This window comes from Vidua chalybeata, chromosome 18 (genome assembly GCF_026979565.1).
Source record: "Vidua chalybeata isolate OUT-0048 chromosome 18, bVidCha1 merged haplotype, whole genome shotgun sequence".
NCBI classification, from domain to species: domain Eukaryota; kingdom Metazoa; phylum Chordata; class Aves; order Passeriformes; family Viduidae; genus Vidua; species Vidua chalybeata.
This window is the reverse complement of record NC_071547.1, coordinates 1629527-1653529: the sequence shown is the minus strand read 5'-3', so window position 1 is coordinate 1653529 and position 24003 is coordinate 1629527. Positions and strand designations below refer to the sequence as shown.

The following is a 24003-nucleotide window of genomic DNA, read 5'->3' as shown; positions in this document are numbered from 1 at the left end:
GGCATTTAACTGTAGCATTTGTCAGTGGAATAGGGTTGGCTTTAGGTTTCCCTCCTGATTTACAATTGAGTGTTTATTGGGTTTAGTGTACTGTAGCATGTTTTGTTAACCTCTAGAAAAACGCAGGCAGCTCGTGCATTAATCACAGGGATGATACCTGTCAGGGGAGCCTGGGCTGCAGGGCCTGCCAGGCTCTGGGGAGGGATTCTGGCTGCTCCCACGGGGCAGCAATCAGCAGTGGGGTGACCTGAGTGCAGCTCCTGAGGTGCTTTCTTGTGAGACCTACAATGGATTTCTCCACGTCTTCATTTTTCAACCGAAAGAGGGTGAAAGTGCTGCGTGGTGGCAGCTGCAGGGAGCTGGCTGGGCTGCCCTAGAGTCACCTGCCTAAGGAGCATGTAGGTCACTCTTTAGGTGTTGTCTGAAGCACAGTTATTGGGAACTCTGTGCCTGGAGTTCCTCAGCTGGTTTGTGCCTACTCCTCAGCAATCCCAGCTCCTGGTTCCATCCCCAGCTGACAGCAGTGTTTGCAGCCAAAGCTCTCTCATGGCTCCTGACACTTCTCCCATTCACTTTTCCTCCACCTTTGTCCAAACCCAACACTTGTCAAACATTTACTACGGCTGTGTGCAGCGTTTATTCATATTTAAATAAAGCCATTATCCCGGCCTTGAGTTCCAGTAGTTTTCAGCTCTTCCTCTTGAGTATTTCTCTCAGTAGTGCCATCTAATCAGCTTTAGGTTTTAATTAAACAGCTGTCATTTGCTTCCTAGTTCTGTTGCGACCTGATGTTGTATTAAATTTTAATTTAGCCTGGGCTGCATAAGAAGTAGATTCCTTCAGACAACAAAGAAATGCTATTAGCAGGTTACAGTTGTAATTAAGAAGAGCTCTGCTGAAGTGCTAATGCATTCAGGTACAGATAGCTCTAGATAAACACACACAATAATAATTATTATTATTCAGGGATGGAGCCTGGGATGTGAATGTGCAGCTTCCACCCAGGCTGCTGAGCTGAAGGAGTTGGTCAAGATCTGACCTCAACAAAAGAAATGGGAAAGGATTCCCCGTTTTTCAGCAGGGGCCTTGCAGAGCCCACAGTTCGAGGATGGTGCTGGTGGTCCCTGGGTGTTGGTGCTGATGTTTCACTGTGCAAATCCAGATGCTGTCAGAAATCACCAGCACAGGGAGCTGAAGTTCAGCAGCTCCTTTCCTGCAGGAAACTCTACCATGGACATGCAAACCAAGCTTTGCAGAATTTACATGAAATGTTATGACTTGTTGAAGAAGCACTAAAAAGTCTGTTTCTAAATCTACTGGACAGTCAATTAGTTCATATTTCTTCCTCAGGGGAAATATATTTTTGCAGTCTATAAATAGCCAGCTCTTAAGGCCTTTACACAGCCTATTATATTTGTGTAACACTCACTGCAGGCATCAGGCATCATTGATTTCTCTGGTGGAAGTGCTTACAGTGAAGTGCAGGGCTTGTGGGGCTGCACCAGCTAATTAGCACGGTGGGCTCCTGTGTGTGCTGGGGAGCAGGGGAAGTTCAGGACAGCTCTGGTGCTCGTGCTTGTCTCATGCTCATCTTTTCTGGAAGGAATGCAAATGCCTTTATAAACTTCACCTTGTCCTTCAGTGCATCGAAGTGTGAGTGCAGCTTTGGCAGCTAAAGAGCACCGAGGCTCCAAAGGGGGCTGGAGGCTTGTGCTTTGCCACAGGATGGTCAGCAGCCAGGTGATGGAACAAACAGCACAAAAAGCAAACGAGAAACGGATCAGGCCTGCTGAGGAGCTGGTTCCAGTCCCCCAGGTGCAGAGAGCCCTTTAATCCTGACCCAGTGGTGTTTAATCCTGACTCCTGGTGCTTTGCATCAGGCTGTGATGGACACAGCACTGCCAGCCTGACCTGGAGCAGTTCACAGCCGTGCTAACGGAGAGTTGGGAAGTGGAATTTGTTGTGTGTGCTCATTGTTTGTGACCTTGGCCAAAATAGATTTCCCCCAGATGTGTTGAAGGAGATCATCTGTTGTTGGAGAGTGTTGGAGAATTGCTCTTCACGAGCAGGGCCACCAGGTCTTCATCAAATATCTGCTATTTGAGGGCTTAGGATAGATGGGATGTTTGCAGTGGTGAAATCTAACTACCTCTTCTCTGACTTGTGGATGAATTACCTTCAGTTTCTCTTTGCTGTCTTATAAAATCTTTTTCCACCTGAGGTGCACCTAAGTGCTTCCTTTCACCTGGCAGTGCATTTTCTCCTCAGCCTTGTTGAAATCTCAGTCTTTGTCAAGGATTTTCAGTTGTTTTTTTCACACTTCCACTTCTGTCACATACTTCTCTCTTTGCCGGTGTCCCTCTCTCCTGGCTGGCAGCTGGTTATAAATGAGCCTGTTCAGCACAAACAAAAACTAGAGAGTCACTTACCGTGTAAAACATCTGGTTTGTGCCTCACAGAGAACAGGACAAAGCCTGTACTTATTTCCTGAGGTGTTATTCCAAAAAGCCTCTCTGCTCAGGATGACTCTTAAATCACATTGAGGTCTGGGTGTGGAGCTGAGCACGTCCTTTCAGTGCTGTTCTGATCAGAAATGGACTCCAGTGTGTGCTGGATGCTGTTCTGGCTGCCCATAAACCTCTTGTAGGCTCTCAGAGGTGGCTGGCACTGCTGTGATTAGTGCTGCAGCTCATTTAATTCAGGGCGCTTTTTGCAGAAGGTTCCGAATATTGATTAATAATACATCTTAGTTGCAAGTATTTATTGGTCTTCTCCAGCTGTCCTTAGCTTGTGGTCAATGCCCATTATTCTCTATCAATCTAGCCAGCAGCCAGAGCAAATGATAGTGAATATATCTCCCTATGCAAGCTGCCATCAAATTTTTCACTAAAATCCATTCCTTCTTCCACCAATTCTAATAATGGAATTTAAAGTTAGATTAGTTTGAAGCAACTTTTTTATTTTTTTCCCCCCACAACTGGCAAGCAATTAGTTTTATGGAAGTTGAAAAATGAAAAGGGGATTGATTCAGAGCAGTATTTCCTATCTCAGGCTTTTTGAGGGGGCCGGAATGAATCCCTGTGAAATCCCAGATCACTCCTTGCCCCACTTGTGCGTCAACTTTTGGGCTGGCAGTCAGCACTGCTTCTGCAGAGCTGTTCCACTCCAGCCTGGACCTGCTTATGCCAGGCAGGGGCCTCTGTAGCAACTCATTTGGAGTAATTAATCAAACTGAGACAGAGAGGGAGGCTGGGTAATGGAGTCATTAGAGTGCCAGCACTGTGAATTCATCAGGATTGCAGATAAACGTGGTTAAGCGTCTCTAGGTGGGATTTTGATGGGGGAAGACTAAAAAAAAAAAAATTGTGTATGGATGCATAGTTTTCCTCCTAATGTATTTATGGAAATAAATGGTCAACTCACAGCAGAGTTAGCTGGAACAGGAAGGAAGAAATGCTGTTGTGGTGGTGGAGAATCACCTCCCAGACCACTGGCAAAGGGGTGGGAGGAGCTGCTGATGCCCTGGAGATCCTACTGAGCAGTGCTGTGCTCACAGATGCCATTGCCCTCAGCCACACCTGTAAACGGGCTCAAAAGCAGTAAACCCATGTTTGCCACAACCAGGGCTTGGTGGTCCTGATGCAGCTTTTGGCTCAGAAAGTTGCTAAAACATTGCAGGGAGCTGGAAGGGAGTGTGCAAGGGAGGGTCCCATCCCCGTGCCTGGCACCGCCGTGACCCCTGTGACATTCCCGTGGCGTTGTGCTCCTCTAACACTCGTCCTGCCTTTGTGTGTGTGCACCCAGGACACGGAGATCCTCAACACAGCCATCCTCACGGGCAGAATGGTGGCTGTGCCAGTCAAGGTGGTTGCTGTGCAGGAGGACGGGTCCGTGGTCGACGTCTCGGACGCCGCCGAGTGCAGATCCGCCGACGAAGACGTCGTAAAGGTGAGGCACCCACACGAGCTTGTATCTTTTCATTCCTCCTCCAGCGCCTCCACGCTGGGATTTTCCATCAGCCAGCCGTTCCCCAGTGCTGCTCTGGTGGTGAGGGGGGAGCTCCCAGAGGTGCTGCGGGGTCCCAGTGCTGCTCGGAGCTGCCCAGTGGCTGCTGTATCCCATGGAGGGAGATCAGCTCCTCCCAGAGGGGTCTCTGCTCCCCCGGGGCTGTTCCCTGTCCACATTTCACAGCAATCATGCAGAATATTGGCACAGGGGGCAGGAAGTTTCCTTCATGCTCTGGCTGCATCGCCAGTCAAGAGTTTCTTATAATGAACTTCTATTCTTATGATCCTGAACTGTGCCACATCTGGAGGAGAGTGACAGGAATAGAAAATAGCAACCATATTGCAAAATGTCTTAAAATGAGAGCTGTGAGCTTTTAAACAATGTTGTGCTCTGTTTAATGGTTTTTTAAAAAATATTATGTTCAAGTGGTTCAGTCTCCCTGACATTGTGATGAAAATTGTGTTGTTGTGACTTTATCACAGCTCTGCCTGCCTGACTTCTGACACCATTGCATGGCTTTCAGCTTTTAGCTCATTATTATTATTATTATTATTACTTTTAGACATAAAAGAGGTGCTTTTGAATATCTTAAATAGATTAGTTTGTTTTATTATGTGGTTTGGGGATGTTCTTGTTTCAAATTAACTTTAAAATGGACTACGTAGATCTGTATGAGGTGGGGTTTTTTTGGTATTATTTATGGGTTCCATATTTTCCCTTAGGTATCAGATAGGGAAAGAAAAAGATCCCATTTTCTTTTTCTGGAAACCAAATTTCTTTGAAGGTCCTTACCAGAGGAACATGGATGAATATCTTTGTTTATGACTAAATTTATTGCCAAAGGAAAAGACTTCCTTGATAAATGTTTGCTATTCTTTATATTTTTCTCTGCCTAGCATGCAGCTATTATCTGATTAGTGACTATTATTTATCAGTTGATAAACATGAGCAATGAATTGTGTATTATAAACTCAAGCATCGAGTTGTATATCATCAATATGTTGCTGGGACTGTCTTGGTTTTGCACTCCAGAAAACCAGATCCCAAAGATGCTGTGTGGGGACTTTTATTTTTATTAATTGCATTTCTAGGACTTGCTGTGCTTTGAGAATACTGGACTGAACCAGGCAGGATTTACAATGTTTTTTGGTTTTTTTTTTTTTTTTTTTTTTTTGGTAGTGACTTGATATAAATCAGGTCTTAATTTGCCTGTTTTAGGAAATTATTTGAGTCTCAAATCACTGACAGTAGGCAATGCTCCTGGGACCCTCTCCCAGACCTGGCACCTGTCTCTCAAATATTTGGACATAGTGAACAAACCCAAGAGGTCTGAATGTGGTCTTTGTTGAGTTGATATTGCCTCATGCTGGTGGTAGACACGGGGAGTAATGTTATTTTTGTGAAAATTGCAGCATACTTGCATGATTTCACTCACAAATTACTGAGAACAAATGCTGTTCAGGCATAATTTTTTAACTGCAAATATATGTATTGGTTGCAAGATTGAATCCATAACAATTAATTAGCTGAGTTAAAATTTAGTAGGATGTTTATGTACCTCTATTTTTTCAGAAAAATGCATATTCCGTTCACAAGCCCCTTTGGTAAAGTCAATATTGACTTTGCTTCTGAATTTCTGTTGCCTTTTCCATATAGGTTGTAGTGCTAAACCCTCTAATGAGAGTTGCCAGGCATTTTGGATCTAATTGCCTTATCTTAAGCTTCTTTTCACTGTTAATTCTGCCTTTATTGTTTCTTTGATGCTGGAGACATATTCCTATTCTTTTGGGCAGAATAGAGTGTTGCATTCTTAACCTTTTATTTCTGTTTAATAGCTAATGATTTAATAGCCAATTAATGAGACAATTCTTTGATCGCTGCTCTAACATCATTATTTTCAGTTAAGACATTTAATTGAAGCTAGATTAAATAAAAACAGGCTTCCTACCCAGGCTCTTATGTATTTATACAAAATGTGTTTCTCTGGGCAGTGACCTGATGCTGCAGAGATGAGCAAAGAGATAAGAGATGAACAAGAGATTTATTTGTGTGCCAGAGCTGGGAATCTTCCCTGTTCTCAGCCATTTAAGCAGTTTAACAGCTTCCCAACCAGAGAATATTTCAGCCCCTTTTTCCAAAGCCTACCTAATTAGTGGTAAATATAATAAAACACACCCGGGGTTTTTTGACCTTGCATTTTTAGCATATGATCCTCAAAGGAATCTGACAGCTGAACTTGCTTTAGTTCATCCCAATCCCTGTTTCCTAGATTTGGACATAAGTCTTAATACTGACCAACCCTTCTGGCTGCCCTCTAAAATTGTTGGATGGAAACATTCCTGTAAGTCAGTGAAAGTCTTCTGCTTATTCCATTATTTAAAAGGAACGTTTAATACTGTTGGCATTTGAGGGAAAAGATTGGCTTTATGATTAAGGCACTGAAATGCTTCTCAGCATTAATTTCCATATCTCTTGCTGATTTCCTGTGTGACTGTGGGTAAATCACTCATTCCCCTTGGAATATCGCTTCTTTATCTGCTAACAAGGAGAGAAATTCATCCTTCTCCCCTCCTCCACCTGCATTATATGGTTTCTGAAGCTTCTATTGACTCTGAATGGCCAAAATCCTCATCTTCATCTCATTCACCTCAGTGGTCTTCTGCCATGGACTCCTCTCTTCCAGACCTTTGTCCCTGTGTCCTGCTTTTCTTGCAAAGCCTAAATAAATAATCGGGTTCTGAGGCTGAAAAGAAAGAAATGGTGGAGACTTGGCAGAAGTTGATTACAGAAGGTTTATTGCAGGAGGAAATGGACCCTGAGGGGCTTTGGCATGGCCAGCCTTTAGTTAGAAGCTGCAGGCAAGGTTCATGCCCTCCATTGTAAATGAGCCTTTACAAGCCTGAGCTGCAGCAACTCCACATGAAGGGAAATTCTGAAGACCCTGGAGTCTCATGGTAGTTGTAAACATCGCCATCAGCATCAAATGAAGAAATTCTGATGAGGGCACCTTCTTAGTCCAAATGTTTATCTCAGTAGTGCTCAACTGAAAGTGAGACAGCTGCCCAATTAATTCATCCTTCCATTAGTCATAACTCCATGTCCTTTGCAAGTTACACAGAAAGTGACTGATTGTTCCAATTAATCTCTGCAGTCACTCAATGCCTTACTCCATTAGGTCTAATTTAGCCTAATTTTTTTTTTTTTTTTTTTTTTTTTTTTTTTTTTTTGGTAGGAGAAAAGGCCCTCAGTAGAACAGCAGGCAGTCAGGGGCCTCCCCCTGCCCATTGCTGCCCACACATGAATCAGTAGGAACAGGCTCCCCGTGGCCAGCACAGGCACACAGAGAACAATGATGTTCAATAACACCCCGTGAACTCCATCTGTGCCAGAATGTGCCTTCCCTGTTATCTTGCTAGAGGAAAGCTCTTCAATGAATTATTTTCCACCTTTTCATAATTTCCTGTCTAATTATAATGAAAGTAAAATTCAAACCGTTCCTGCCCTCTACTTTTCGAACACAAACCTTATCTTGAACTCTCCATAATTAACGGTAAAACAATAGAAAACCTAATTTTCCTGGCATCAGCCAGCCAGGCTTTATCTAATATGCAGAAAAAAACCAGTGTAACAAAGGCAGGAGAGGTAATAGCTGAAATAGATTAAATCTGAGGAGAGTTCTTCCCTCTTCCAGACAAAGCAGATGAATGACTGAGGACCTTATCCGACAGCCCTGGGCACAGAGATCTCCAACCCCAGCACAAAAACTGCAACAAGGATCCGTGGGCAAAAAACAAACAGGGAAATGCTCAGGGACACTGAGCTTCTCCAATGTAGATGACACTGAATTTTTGAGAACAATTCCTTGCTGCAGACTCAGGGCACATTCTTGGGACAATTTACGGAAAGAAGCGCCAGCCTGGAGTTGTTAACTACAGCTATTTATGCAGCAGCTCTGAAAACAAAGCCAGAGCTTGTAATTTGCAACTTCTGCAGCTGCTTTGCCATTAAAGTATGTGATCAGGAATGTGATGGACTTGCACATAAAGCAGAGCTAATCTTGTTCCTCCATCTATCATATTTTTGAGTACCTATCACTGTATTACCTAACAGCTTTATTTTGTGGTCACTCGTGCAGAAATTACCTTCCTCCAGGAGGCCAAACTCTTCCTGGAAGCAGTGAAAATCCTCTCTGCTTGTTTATATGATGGATTTACTTTGGTGCCACTTGGCTTGTTGCACTGTGAATTTTGAACTAGATCTTATTTTCTAAGTGATCTTCAGTTGGAATGAATGGTTGAGGGTTGGCAGCCCTGCAGGCGTGACTGCCCCAGAGCAGGGCCCAGGCTGGGGCTGTGTGCTGAAAAAGCTTTTGAGGTGTGAGTGCTCAGTTTGGTGAGTCCTTCTCCCTGTCCATCGTGTCCTTTCAATCTCACCTCTCAGTGCCAGCGAGTCAGTGCCATCAGCTCCATGAGCTCAGCTGTGAGCAGCCACAGGTCAGTGCCAGCTCCGTGCCCAGCTGTCCCCAGGAGCTGGCAGGGACGGGCTCTGCAGGGCATGGCTCAGCTCCTGAAATAATGACACCCCTGGTGTTTACGGCAGGGAACATTCCTCAGCTGAGCAGGAGGAGCTTTTTGGGACTGAGGAGTTCTGGTTTAGCTGCTGTCTCTGTCTCAGCAGTGCCATGGCGATGACAGGGACACTCCTGTCCCAGGAGGATTTATTGGCCAGAAAGAGTTGTCTTGTTAAACATCTTGCCTTTTGTATCTGTAGACAGATATGCCTAAGTGAGGGCAATAATGAATTATCATCGAGCTGTTTGCAATTTATCAAACTTCTAAATTAGAGCTCCTTACAATTTCTGGTTATTTTGGGCAGAAAGCCCATTCTCTTTGTCCCCATACAGAGTTCATCTTTATGAGTCATTAGGGGTGGGCAGGAGAGCACATCAGATCTCTCTACAATATGTCTGCTGTTGAATTAAGGATTTTGCTCTTTGTTGAAATATCAGAGGTTCTGACACCCAGGTCACCAGATTCTGCTAATTAGTTTTCTAGCTTGACAAAGTATGATCAGAAGAGAGGACCACAGCCACTTACTGCATATTAAAGATTTAGATTCAAACACTCTTGTTACAACAGGTGGGAATCTATATTGTTTTAGGATTGTGCCAAGCTGAAACTTTGTGTTTGGAGTTCTATTTGCACACAAACCAGCTCCATGTATAGCAATAACGATGCCAGCGAGGCAGTCGCACAAAATCACATATTGAGGCATTAATATTCTGTATACAGCACACATTGTACACAGTTTATAGCAAAATATATGTGTGTGCCTTCCTGAAGCTATATTTGAACACACGCAGTCTTCAAAGCCAGCTTGAGAAAACAGTGTTTTGTCTGGGAGAAGGATTCGTTCAGAGCAGACCACACCGACATGTGCAATTACACAGATTTCGGCAGAGATGCTTATGGTGTCTTCCAAGGCACCAGCTGCTACTTCAGAGGAAGAAAACAATTCTATGGCTTAGCATTTGGCTGCTCTGAGAGCAGAAATGCAAAGGGCACAGATCCCAGTCCTGGGAAACAATCATTACCCAAACCATGGCATTGCTTAGGATAAACTCTGAATATTTTATACTAAGAAATGCACGAGTAAATAAATAACTAAGTCCACGCTCAACAAAGGCAGCAATAGGTAGCTGTTGTTGGGAGAAAATGACAAACTTTTACGGGCTTTTTCTCCAGATTCTGTAGGACATAAGCTCTACTTTGTAAACTTTATCCTAGCTGGCCATTTCAATATTCTAATTGCAGCTATGTGAACCTCATGATTCCGAGGCTTTTGCACCTCTTGAACTATCATTCTGGCTGGGCAAATTAATTCAGATTCCCGTTGTCATCAAAACCCCTGGGGCCAAGCTGTGCTCCCAGCTGAAGTCATGCCAGTGTGTGACAGGCAGGGAGTGACAGGGGCGCTGCAGAGGGCACGGTTTGCTGGTGTGAGAGTTAAAGCAGCCATTAGCTGCCAGCTCTGGATGAGAGCAGAGCCTTTCTCTGCCTTTCTCTGCTGCCCTCGCTGATGTGGGAACTGCGGGAAGTGGGGCTGGGCAGCACAGGGGTGCAGAGCATCCCACCCTGACCCAGAGCAGGGCTCGGGCAGCACCCACGTGTGTGAAAATGCATCCACCCCCAGGTGCCTTCATTTCCAGAGACCCTGGTGCTGAGGTGTCGCAATAGAAACAGACAGGACTCAGTTTCTTCATGCAGAAAAGCCAATTCTTTATTCACAAAGCTCTTATTTATAGGAAATATCAGAAGGCACCGTGTTAAATCTAATTGGCTAACAATACACTGAAACTCAGTTTACTCGCCGGTAAAGGGCCCGTGTGAATATCCATCAAATCTCTCTATTTTTGGTTAGTTTACATATTTTCTTCACAGATTCTTGTGGGACAGATCTTTTGTTATTACAGGTGCAACCTGTTTTTCTCTACAAGAGTAGATTTTTATGCAAACTGATTGTCATTCCTCTGATTTTTTCACATGGGGACTTACAAGCTAGCTGCTAGCTTAGCCAGAGTAGCAGAGCCTGAACCCAATTTTCTAAAGCCTTTCTTTTATGCTATCTCTGCCTGTCTGCAACACTGAGGCAGCTCAGCAGTGATTTGCACTGGCAGCAGCCAAAGCTTTGCGTTCCCCCTGCTCCGTGGGTCGCAGTTGGGTTCTGAAGGCAGCCTGGGTATTTATTTTTGTGCTTTAGCTCACACACACCTGTGCTTTAGTAACGTGTTCTGAGATGCTCTCCCTGGAGATATGGAATCAGAGTTGGAGATGGAGATGAGGAGGCTGACACGGCACCATCAGTTTGAAGTACAGTTAATTTATTTGACAGAGGAAGCACCTACTGTTGACAGTAACCAGCTCCCTGTCTCCTCTGTGGGCAAAGGCAGGCTTTTTCTCGTTAGGTTCTTAGTTATTTCTGGTTTTGCATTCTCATTATATGGAACTGGAATTCAGAGTGAAAACTAGTTTGGTGTTTTTCATAGGATCAGGAACAGGAGGAGAATTAACATGTAGGTTGGATTGGGATTCTGAGGGGAATGGGGAAAACCCAGCCTTAAAGAATAGTACTTAATGCTGGGTTACTGAGTCAGACAACTCACTAAATGAGGATGCAAGAACAAAATGAATTTATAAATGGATTTCTTTTTCCATTTGCCTGAGGTATGGTAGAGTTGCACTGGGGTGTGATTTTTCTCTTCCAATTAATTACACACTCTGGGAGAGGATCCCTCAGCTTCAGTTTGAGCAGTGGCTTCAATGGTTAACTAAATGTCAGGATTTAGCATTTTGTTTCGTGTTGTCAATTATTAAGGTCTGATTTATACTCATGGCACTGTACCAAGACATTTACTCCCACATCTAAGACTTCTTGAATTGCTAGAGTTGTTTTTGTGAGTCGAGCCAGGTTATTGGAGTATGCTCCAGGTATATCTTTTAAAATATCAGAAGTGTTAAGTGGCGATTAAACTTTAAAGTTTGCATGTGTTCAACAAGAAGTCGAGGGGCAGATTTGGAACTTTGTGACACTTGGCTGGGGAATTAAGCAGCTTTCCACCGAATTCACTGTGAAAATGAATCACTTTTTGTTAATATTAAGTCGTTGAGTTTTACTCCTTTGATGAATTTCTCCTGAGGAAAAGCACTGGAAGTGCTCCATGGTTCTAGAACAAATAGGCATTGTGCTTGTGTTGAGGGGGAGCAGTCAGCTCCCAGGCCTGGCTCTGGCAGGGCCATCCCCTGCAGCCCAGCCCCTGGAACAGCAGCAGCCTCGCTCACCCTGGTGTTCCAGGCAGCTGATCAGCACTCTGGTTTGACATCTGCTACAGCTCCGCTCACAACGCAATGGCTAAAACTTGGTTTCATTAAAAAATATGGAAGTTTAGATCCAAACCCAAACATACCAAACACAAGCCCTATGAGGAATGTTTGAAGGAGCTGGGGTTGTTTAGCCTGGAGAAGGGGAGGCTCAGAGGTGAGCTCATTGCTCTCCACAACTCCCTGAAGGGAGGTGCAGACAGGTGGGGTCGGTCTCTTTCACCAGGCAGTAACTGACAGAACAAGAGGACACAGCCTCCAGCTATGGCAGGGAAGGCACAGGTTGGATATTAGGAAAAAAAAAAAAATCACTGAAAGAATAATAAAGCACGGGAATTGTCTTCCCAGGGAGGTGTTGAATCACCATCTCTGGGTGTGTTTAAAAAAAGACTGGACGTGGCACTTGGTGCTACAGTCTAGTTGAGGTGTCGGGGCATGGGTTGGACTGGATGATCTTAGAGGTCTCTTCCAACCTCATTATTCTGTGATTCTGGGATTCTGTGATTCTGTGATTCTGTGATTCTGTGATTCTGGGATTCTGTGATTCTGTGATTCTGTGATTCTGTGATATGGTACAAAACCAGAGTCTGGCAGCAAAGGGGGAGGCAAAAAGTGCTGGTGCATCCAAGGCCATAGGTGTGGCTATGGAGCCTGCTGGGCTGCAGGATGAGATCTGCAGAATCTCTGTGAGCCAGAGGGGATAATGAGCAGAGAGACCTGGACTGGTGCAAGTGTCATCAAGAGGCTGTGAAATGAACATTTCCCTTCTTGGCACGGCTCTGGGCGTTTACTCCGATGGATTATTCACAGAGTGCCTGCAGTGTGCTCAGCCCTGCCAGGGTGCCAGTGCTGTGCCCACGCTGCAGCTCTGCCCTGCAGCTGCACGGGAGCCCCACGGGGCTGGCTGCAGCACAGACGTGAGGGAGCTCATCCTGGACTGAGCTCCTTGTGCAAGCACCCAGGGCAGCTCAGCCAGGGAACGGGCATGGGTGAGATTGCAGGGCTGCCAGCGAGGGGACTCCTTTGTGTGAGAGGCATTGTCACAGAGGAGGAGTTCCTAGCAGGAAATGCTAGCTCCTGTTTATATTGTTTATTTATTTGCTCTTTTCCAATTGCTGCTTCTGAGATTATTGTTAGGATTTAATTTGCGGTCCCTCTCTGGTGGCTCTCAGGTTTCCTTCTGGAAACATAAGAGGAAATCCTTAAGACACACAGTTCTTCCTTAGCTCTCTTACAATCACCATTATGCACTGCACAGCCAAATTAATGTATGCCCTTCATTATTGTTTCCCTTCTTAATTCATTTCTTTCCATAAAGGCTCAGCAAGCACCAATTTTCCAAGTGAGTTTTTAATTGCCTGAGCTCAGCATGATTACTGTCTCACAATCTAGTTGCCATTTGATGCAATCAGTATTTCAGAATACAATAATATATTTTTTTTCCCCCCAAAACTGAATATTACACGGCCAGCTGATAACACCTGGCTTCAAAGAAACATGGAACACTTGCAGTTGCTGTGTGAGAGAATACAACCTGTGATTGCAAGGTGTTCCCCAGCCAAGTGCATGGAGGTGACGTGAAACACTTTTGTAAGATGGGGCACAAAGAAATTTATTCTTCCAATGCAATGAGCACAGGCTGGGGAGGTGGAGAGGGAAGGAAGGGGAAGATGGGAACGCGGCGTGCTGGAGTATTTCTTACTGCTGGGATGTTTGCTTTGAAAGGGCCTTTCAAGAGTACATGTTGCCAGGGGAGATTTTCTCTCCACATCTTTTATTGCCACCCCACAAATAAAAGATTTCAAAACACCCGTACTGGAAATCTGCGGATTTAAATAGTTCCTGCCACACAGAAGCTGGAGACTTTCAGATTTCCCCAACCTGCAGTGAGTTTAGCATGAGAGATTATGAGAGTGAAATGAGGAAATCCTTCCTTGGAGTAAATGCTTCACTGCTGTGTTTTTAAGCACATTTTGTGCACTATAAATGCCAAGGAAATGCTTTCAAAATTGCTAAGTGGAGATCAGGATCTGAGGACAAAAAGCAAAGTGACACTGAAGGAGAAAGAAAGGGCAGGAGGGAAACAGCAGCTGCAAATCCTGACTCCTTAGGGCAGGGTTGTGTCTCCTCCTCACAGCCCATCCTGCAGCACCCCAGAGTCACCCTGCTCCTGCAGAGCACCAGGGATGGCTTTTGGTCTCCTCATGGAAGGTGACAGGGGTACAGCTGGATCCTGACTGCATTAGCGTGGGGAGGATCCAGCAGTGCTGCCGAGGAGAGCAGACACCTGAGAGGCTTCTCCTTGGTGCTGCCACTGAACAGACTAGAAGCCCACAGAGTGTGGATGTTGCCCAGCTCTGCTGTGGCTACCACACCACTGGAATTGATGAAGTCCCAGCTCGTTTGCTGTTTGCAGTGGGTTTGAAATCTCGCAGACAGACATTTGCTAGGGCCTTCTGTTCCTCACAAACTTGACAGCGTGGCTTGTTTCATTGCCTTATGTTATTATTGATATTTTCATCTTGTGTAACCAGTTCTGCCGAGGAAAAATCTATTATTGCCAACTTTGATCCCCTTAATTCTTGCAAGAAGATGCCTCCAAGCTTTGGCCCATTTGAGGAATGCACAGATGGTTTTGTACAGGAGTGTGGCTCCTCAGAGAAGGCTGCTGACCTTGTGTGAGTCAGGGATCCTGTTCAGTCAGAGATCCTGAAGGGGGCTGCTGCTGCTGTATTTCAAAGAATTCTTTTTCTGTCTGTCACTGGGAGCTCAGGAAGAGCTGCAGCAAGCTCAGGGAAAAGCCTGCGGTACCTGAAAATGAAGGTGATTCTAAATAAAGAAGGCTGGGATGAGACTGACAGGCAAGAAGAGAAATAAGGAAAAGAAATAGAAGATATCCTGAGAAGCAGGGATTTTGCTGGAGCAGCTCATCCCTTCCTTGAATGCTGGTGCAGCCTTTCCTAAGCCCTGGGCTGTAGCTGCAGGCACCGTGCATGTGCTGCTCCCCAAGGAGCAGGAGATGCCCATGGGTACAATCTGTCACAACTGGGGTGGCTTTTCACCTCATAAGAAATGGACCCTTTGCACCAAATGGCCCTTGGAAGCTCCTTTCAGGGCCTGCCAGGTGTGTGAGGGGCACCCTCAAAGTGCCAGTGTGTTTTCCAGCCAGCAGCACGGGAGCACAGAAGTGACTTTTGGTTATTCTGGTCTGAGTAAAATATTTTCTGCATAATCCCCTTGAACTGCAGCGTGTAGCCAGAGATGAAGGGCAGCATGGATGGGCACTGGAAGGCAGAACCCATCTGCATGAGAATGGCCCCAAATGCTGAATCAGTAAGTGCAGGTGCCCTGCACTGAGCACGAGTTCACTGAGGACTGGAGGCCTTCAGCAGCTGCAGGGGCTGCAGTGAAGGCAACAGCAAAGGCAGCAGCGTGGTGAAAAACAAACTTCTCACTGCCACGAAGAAGGGTCCTCTCTCAAGTGAAATCAACAGGGCTGCATCTCTGACCTGCATAAAACGTGAGATTTTAAGAAAGTTATTTCTGAGAGCTGATAGCTTTGGTCACCTCAAACTGACTCCAGAACCCCCTGCTGCCTTATGGTGTCGTGCCATAAGGATGAGACTACTGGCAGCAGAGAGAATTTCCTTAAAACTCAGCAGCCCTCTTTGAAATCCTGGCAAGAATATGAAATTATCTCAGAATAAGGTGAATGGACAGAAAAAAAAAATGTATGGGTTTTGGCAGCAAGCATGGTTAAAATCCCAAACAGAACTTCATCAAACCCTCCTTTGCCACAGGAGTGGGAGATCAAGGCAAGAAACTATTTGAAGATTTCAGGATGAAATAGGAAGTGAAGCTGCAGAGGAGGAGGTGACAGCTGTCCCACCACAGCCTCCAAAGTGCACCTGCAGCACAAACATTGGGGAAAAAAAATCCATGTGATGTCAGCTGAGAAGCCACTATTAAGAACAACTTAAAAGAAGACAGGGAGCATGAGCCTCTTATAGAAAATAAAGGCAAAATCTATTCAGCCTTCACTGCTGATTGCACAGAGTGTAAAAGCACAGTGCAGCACCTGCAGCAGGGATGCCTGGGATGCAAATGTTGCACAGGACTTGTGTTCTGCTTGGGCAGAAATGTGACAGTCACAGCACTGCTTTGCAGTGCCTCTGCTTGGTTAGTGTGGATGGGGGAGGAAGTGTCTCCAGAGAACAGCAGCACAAAGAAAAATTGTGCATTCATTAAGAAATTGAACCTGTTCTTCACATTCACTTGCTCTTTTGTAGCTCTAGCAAGTAGGAGATGAAAAGTAAGAGAGGGACCTGGGGTTTCATGGGAAAGTAATTTCTGCATCTGTGCATGGAATGTTCACATCTGGATTGCACCTCTGTGGTTGCTCTCTGATCATGTCCCTCTGAGCAAACCCCCCTGGGCCTGGCAACGTGACTAAAATTCAGATAAAATCTCTGCTACCTGAACCAGTCTGGGTGGCAGCCACAGCAAAGAATTCCCCTCGGGCTAAAGGGCCTGAGCCTGCAGCACATGGAAAATTGCAGTCCATTTCTGCCCAAAGCCAGCCTGACCAATGCCCAGCTCAGTCAGGTGCACTCACTGCTGCTCTCTGCCTGCTTGCTTACCTGCCTGCTTTGTTTTCATTGTGCTTTCCCTGCCTCTTCTTCCAGGCATTTTTAACACTGGCTTTTCCCATCTGTTTTTCTAGGCATCTTTAACAAAGCACCATTTTTAATGACATCATTTCCTTTCCAGACACAATCTGGGAGCATTTTCTGTTTGTGTGGCACCTGTAAATTTTCTGGTTAGGAAAGAGAACTCATAATTTCTAGTAAAAGAGCCAGATTTATAGGTTTTCTGTGATTCTGGGGATATATTTTTATGTTTCACATAGCTTTTACATAAACTTCTCTTGTGATGAAGGTAGAAACCTTTTCCCACTCTTCCCATGTTTTTCTCTTTCACTGTGGCATGTTCTTCTGTATCTACACAGCCCTAAGGGAAGCTGTTGGAAAACAAATGAAAAGAGAAAAATCCTAAAGTACAACAGCAAACTTATGGCAGCACTCTGCAGTTTGTCACTTACCTCTCATGCCTGAGTTGGAACAGTTGTTTTTGCCCAGATTCGAGGGGGAAGCTGAAGAACTTTACTGATCTGCCTTGGCATTTAGACAGGGTTCATACAAGTCCATGGCAGAAAAGACTGACAGATAGGAAGGCCAACTCATTTGTAAATGGATTTTTACAGGGTGTTATTGGATGAGAGAGGAGCTCAGTCCACGTGTGTCAGACAGGCTTTGGATCAAAAACGATCCAGTGAAGAGCACAGGGGAGGAGTCAGGTAGCTCTGCACTGGTTTTTCTGATAATTCAATCTCTGCCTTTAAGTGGAAGTCAATAGCCAAGTATTGATTTCGATAAGTCATGGTTTCTGAAGAGCTCTGTGAAAAAAAGGCAAATTTTGTGTCACCCAGAATGTGGCATTTTGACATTTGTTCTCACTGGGATTAGGTTTTTTAAAAGTTCTCCTCAAAAGAGGGGAATTCTGTGGTTTGTTTTATTTTCTGCAGACCCTCATAGCCATGAGGTCTGCAGATTCTTTTTGCTGTGATTTTGGGAGTTTTGGACCTGCCACCCCTGTGCTGCCAGGGCCACACGTGTCCCTTGGAGCCACCCACGATGTGTCCTCAGGGCTTCTCTCCTGCTTGAGGGGTTTGACAGGCTGTGCTCCCTTCTTGGGAAAAAGAAGGGTTGTGCCAGTTAATTCTTTTATAAAATACACTGGGATGGCTCACAGAGAACCTCCAGAGAAACATAAACACCCCTCAGTGGCTCGTTGACACTGCTGAGCCAGGGACAGGAGAAATTACTCGAACTATTTCAGAGGGCAAAATGAGTGTTTATTCAAAAGCACTTCTCTCTTTTATAGAGAACATCGTGAACATTCATTCCATTGGATTCAAAGTAAAACCATTCCACCTGATTGGCACACTGGGCTCAGGTCAGTGTGGTAGAACAGATCTATAAACAATATGAACAAAAGCAAGAGAACAGATTGCTTACATTCCTCTCTGACTTTTTCCCAGGCTTAGCCTGGCAGAAATCTTTCTCCTTTTCTCTCTGACTGAACTGAGGATACCCACAGCTCGTGGCAGGTGTGTGGGGCTGGATGGATGGATTTGGACAGCAACGTGCAGGGAAAGGTGTCACCCTTGGCAAGGCCATTTCCCCAACGCTGGGCAGGACACCTCAAGGTCAACAGAGCATCTCCAGCCTGTCACTGCAAGAGGAAATAGAGGTGGGAGGTGTTAGGAGATGTCAGAGTCCCCTCAACCCTGCAGGCCTTTGGGGTGGAGACACAGCATCAGTGCACAGCAGTGACAGAAATTCAGTGCAGCTTGTTCACTGCTAGCACTGCAGCAGCCAGGCATTTGCATTACAGTTGCACCAGGCATTTGTAATTACGTCTGTATAATTGCATTTGTAATTATAAATGTACGTAATTATAAATAATTGTTGGTAATGATTAAGCTACTCTGCTCTGCAGAGGCCGGGATGTGCTCCCTTCACCCCTGCTGGAGTTTGGATTTAGTGGCACAATGGAAGTGGGAGAACAGAGAGAGCAGAGCAGAGGTCACCCTGAGCTTTCTCCCTAAACAGGGCTCTTCCTGCAGCATTTGTTCTCTTCCATTCTCTGCTCCTTCCTGCACCAGAGGGACAATTCTCTCCTGCTCCAGGTGCAGAACACAAAGGCAGCTGCTGGTGTGAGCAGCAGATTTTCCATAATTTTGATACACAGGGACTTTTCCTTTCCAGTCTCTCACCCAAAGGAGCTGCCTGTGTTCCCCTGAGGAATTTCCCTGTGGGTGCTGTCCTTGGAGCACAGCTCGGGGCAGGCACTGAGGACATGGCACAGTCAGAGGGAAATTCCAGAGCCCTTTTCTGACCAGGGAGCCTCTCCTAATGCTGATCCTCTGTGCCATCCTGGGTTAGGTGAACAAGGCAGTCCAGTATAGTCCAGTCTCAGACGACCAGAGGAGAAAAGTAATTTTTTAGGTAAAGACTCTTGACATTCTCTCCAAATAATTCTGTTGAAGCACTTAGCTGAATGAATGCAGTTTAAGGGCTGCTTTTCTTGGCTGTGTTGTCTGTCTTAAAGTCCCTTTTTTATTAGTTAATGAATTATTTGTTGCTAAAAACTAACTGGGAAGACTTATGAATGTTGATGCAGCACTGTCTAGGCATAGGACCAGAGTTATCTTTACAAAACAAAAGTGTGCTGTTGTGTATTTAAGAGCTTTCTGGGGATTTTTGCTGGTTTTCTGTTGATCCTTTGGGATAAGGATGGTGTATCCTTGTGTTACTGGGAGAAGATTAAAGGCTAGATTAGTGTGGCAAATATTCATGACTTAAGACATCCCTCTTAATACTGTTAAGCTCCCAAGCTTTACAGCCTGTCTGTCTGCTCTTGGGGGCTTTGCAGTGTTCTTGTTGCCACAGTCCTGTGGCATCCCTGGGGAAGGGCTGCTCTGTCCCATGGCAGGAGGAGCAGCACGTGGGGCTCCTTTTCCTTGAGTGATGCCTGGAGAGGCTCCCTGGAACAGAGGCTGGACAGAGTTAAAGGAATAAAGCAGGGATTTACTAAAAGGCCTTCAAAGGATGCACCTGGGGCAGTGCAAGAGCCCAGCCGTGGCTCCACCCAAGGTGGATGGCATGTCATGAGTTTTCACACTTTTATAAGTTCTGGTCCATTTCTGTTAATTGGGGTTAATTGCCCAATCCCAGCTCCAGGTTGTGCAGTCCCACCCTCCCAGGTTGCTCTCCTCCATCCCCTGCTGTTTGCACTTTTTGGGCTGAAACTGTCACAGTGTCCTTGGTTCTGGGGCTGGAAAAGGATTGTTGTGTGTGCCTGAGCTGTGAGGAGAGCTGCTGGCACTTCGTATGGAGCTCAGAGTCACACACTAAGGTGTTGTAGATGTCGGCGAACCCAATGGGAAGAATGATGATGTCTAACTCCATTTCAGAAGGCTGAATGATTGCTTTATTATAATTATGTTATAATACATTAATATGCTATATAAAAGAGGATACTAAATACTACATGCTACTTTCTGTAACTATCATATCTAACTAACTCACAACTCGTGACCCTGTTCTCCAGAGCCCAGACACAGGTGGGCTGGATTGGCCATCAGGCCCAAACAATCCACCATGGTCCAACCAAGCGCTCGCCCCAGGTAAACAATTCTCCAAACACATTCCACAAGAGAAAAACAAGGAGCAGAAATAGAAATTGTTTTCTCTTTCATTTCTCTCTGTGCACCTCAATAAAAAATCCTGAGAGAGAGAGGAAATGTGCTTGCCACACTAAGGCAGTGCAGAATATAAAAAATATGAGAGCTCAAACTGAAGGCATCATGAGGGTTCCTGCAGGAGCAGCACAGGGATTGCTGGGCACCTCCTCTGCTCCTCTTTGCCCCCCTGCAGCTGGGGAAGGCTGAGCGGCCGCTGCCGTGCACGAGGGCTCTGCACACTCAGTGCTTTGGGCTTTGTGCACTCTGTGCTGTCACAGCTGTGGAATATCTGCATTCCCCAGGAATGCTGAGAAGCCAGCAGGCACAGAAGGGTGGTTGGCTTCAGCAGTCACAGCTGATCTGCTGGGTTTTCCCAAACACGGTCTTCAGAAACCTCTGTTCCCCCCTGTTAAAATTTAGTTGGAAAACTTGAAGGGCGTGCAATACATGAAATTGAATGAATATGCATGTAATTGTTTCTTTTTCCTTAATTTCATGGAGCCTTAGATCTTAAATTTCAGTCACAGGGATTAGAGCCATGAATCATGAACACTAAGTTTACTTAGTTCTCAGAAAATTACTTTTAAAGCCCATTACTTTGCAAAGAACGTTACATCTGATGCTGCCTGAGTATTTTCCCCCCTTACTTTTCTTGCCCATCTGCAAATTATTCTGTCAGTTTATAACCCCATTTGTGTGAGCAATTCAACTGGGGGAAAACAGAGGGGGGGGGGAGGAAAACCCACCTTAGCTTATAGCTCAAACATATGTGTTATTTTCACCTAATTAACAGCTTTTACAGAGCAGGTTCCGTGTTTGCAGTTAGATGGGTGCAAGAAGGAGCTGGTACCATCTGCTGGGGTTTCACCACAGAAACAGCTCTTAAGCCCTTCTGGGATAGCAGCTGATGAATATGAAAAAATGTGGATGTTTACATAAACTAACAAGTGCTGGTAATGCCTTATCTGCACAAGTGGAAGGATCAAATATTTGAGCAAATCCACCTCAGACGAGAGCGTGTGCTTGGAATTTGTGCTGGTGAAATCCTTTATCTCAGTGCTGAGAAGGAAGGTGTCTGTCTGGAGATGAGCAGGCCTGGCTGGGAAGGATGCTGGCCCAGGAGAGGCACTGCATCGTGGTGACAAGGCCAGCAGGAGCCAGGCTGGCTTGCACGTGAGATTGCTCTAAAGAAACAGAAACTCACGGAGCTAGAATGGGACTGACAGGATTTTGATCACAAGTGGATAAGGAAGAAAGGAGACCCTGCTCCATGTGTTCTCATTATCAGCAAAAGTAGTGATTAAATGAGGGGGAAAAGTATTCCTGAAGCTTTCCCTAAACACAAACTGTGCTGAGATTGAAATCAGCTTGAACTTGCTTCGTGTGCACCTGCTCTGCTGCATGCTGGCAGTGGAACTGCTGCTCCATCAAGGGATAATTGCAGTTGGTCCAAACAACTCGAAGTGTGACATACCAGAGAGCTCGAGCCTCCAGAACCGCACTGCCTACAAGTCTTTGTTCCAAGCTTGTGTCACAGTTGGCTGTCACTGCTTTACAATAGACAGTGAAGTCCTCACAGCCTTGAAAACTCCTGGTCTGGGGCCAGTAAAGCAGGAGAAAGTCTCTCATTTACTTCAACAAGGGCTGGATCAATTTCAGAGGCAGGCTGTGTCCCCTCCCTGTGCCATCCCGTTCTCTTTCACACACTGGGTCCCGTCTGGTTCCCCACCCCACTGCAGAAATGCTGTGCTCAGACCAGCAGCAACACTGACACCTCCAGCATTTCGTTCTTGGTATTCAGCAGCATTTCTTTTCCTGCAGGGGAGGTGACATTCCTGAGTTCCAACCACCTCCTGTCCCATTCTCTTCTCTTCCAAAGGCACCAGCATCTTGGCATGGCCATGGAGCTCACCTAATGCAGATGAGCTCTCTTTCTCAGTCTGCACATGGTGCTGGGAAATCACTGGGCAGAGCAGAAACAGTAACTTTGAATTCCGACAGAATTCCTCAGCTTGATTTTTTTTTTTTTTTTTTTTTTTGTTAATTAAGATCTCAGCTGATGGGTAGAGGATCTCATTTCGTGAAGCAGAGAACATTTTGGCAGCCCCATGTACTGCTTTAGCTGCTCCCCATTTGCTTTCAGTATTCCCTCTCCATAATCAGTAAGGAGGAAACGCTGGAGCATCTGCCCTTGCTGTGCTGCCGTGGGTGCTCAGGGGCTGTTGCTGAACTGGAATTCAGCAACTGGAAAACAGCAGCAGGCTGGAGTGTGAGCGCACACCCACCTTCCCCTCTGGAGCTGTGCCCCTGCCAAACTTCTCCTCTCCAGCAGGAACGCCCCTGCACGGTGCTGGGGAGAGAACGGGAGCAGCTGCTCTGCACCTGGGACTGCAATCCTGGCACATCTCAAGTGTTGTTTAATAATTTTGCACAGATCAACAGTTTTTGAATAGTGCACACTCCGTTCCGTTCAGCAGGTTTTTAAACTCTCATCGTGCATTCATGGATCAGTGCACCTTTTCTAAGCCTCGGCAATTGTCTGCATTGTTAAACCCAAATGTTAATGCCTGCCATGCTGTCCTTCCCTCTAGTTCAGTGCGTTTCAATGGGGGTTAAATGCTAAAACCACTCTAAAACTTCAAACACCCATTCACATCATCACAGGCTATACCTGGGCTCATCTCCCTCCTCCCTCAATTTCCTGCTTCTCTTCCTCAGCAGCGTTAAACCCTGATCCTCAGGAAAACGAGCAGAGGCTTCTTCACTGAAACACGAGGTGTCTGTGGTCCCATGGGTGCTCACACCGTCCCTCGGTGTCCACACGAGCTCTGTGTAAGTGCTGCTCCCCCTCCACAAACCCATTGCTCAGACCATCGAGCTTTTCTGGTCTCTTGGACACACAGCACTCCAGTAAATTATCTGCTTTTCCAGCTCTGTGCTTTCCTGGATGAAGGATTTCCCTTTCATCCTTGTTTCTAGCTCCTTGCAGTCAGGCCTGGGTGTAAATCAGAGGTTGCACTGTAACCCCTGCCAGAAGTGCTCTGCCACTGGCAAACACAGGGCTGGTGTTCCTGCCTGTGTCTGTGATGTTCTTGCAGCTCACTGCAGCCCTGGGCATTCTTCTGGGGGCTTTAAGTGGGTCTGTGGCAGGCTGTGTGCTCCTCCAACTCCAAGCAGTTGCCAGGCCGTGCTTCTGTCTCTCATTAGAGACACTCCAAGTCCAGATATGAGTTTTGGATCTCCTGCTTTGCTCTTTTAGAACAATAAAACTGGGAAGAAAGACTATTGCAAAGTGATAATTTCAAAATGGCCTGGACTTCCCAATGGATTTGGTTGTGTAGTTTTGGAAATGTCTGATAACCAGTGAAACTCTGATGCTGGATCATCCTCCTCTTGATTCATTTGGATTGACTTCAGCAGTTTTAAGATCAAGCCTTTGGGTGATTAAAGAAAGAGCAGATGTATCTGAAAATAAGCAACCCAAACACAGCCCTGTTCCTGCTGACAGATGATGTGACCAGCCTGTTTTTACAGGATACCACAGTGCTGAGGGGGCTGGACAAACTTCCCTGCCTCAATCCCAATTCCCCCAAACAGCAAGATTAGGGACACCTCTTGTTTCAGTGTGAAGTGTGGGATTTAATTCTTGGTGGATGCTGCAGTTAAAGACTACTTAGGATGAAGAGCAGTGGAACTGCTTCAGGCTCACCTTGACATATCTCATTTTTTACCTTTTCTCCAGTGAAAGCTGGTGGTAGGGAGGGGGAAATCCTTCTAATCCTGTTTGTAAGTGTAGCTGTTGGACTGCTG

General features: G+C 45.7%; 1 protein-coding gene across 1 annotated transcript in view; it reads left to right on the top strand.

The window, feature by feature from the left end:
- Positions 1-24003, top strand: part of TMEM132B (transmembrane protein 132B) — a 227639-nt gene that overhangs the window by 182124 nt on the left and 21512 nt on the right. The window contains exon 5 of the mRNA XM_053959399.1: positions 3805-3948. Coding sequence (XP_053815374.1) covers positions 3805-3948 — 144 coding nt within the window. The remainder of the gene's footprint in view (positions 1-3804; positions 3949-24003) is intronic.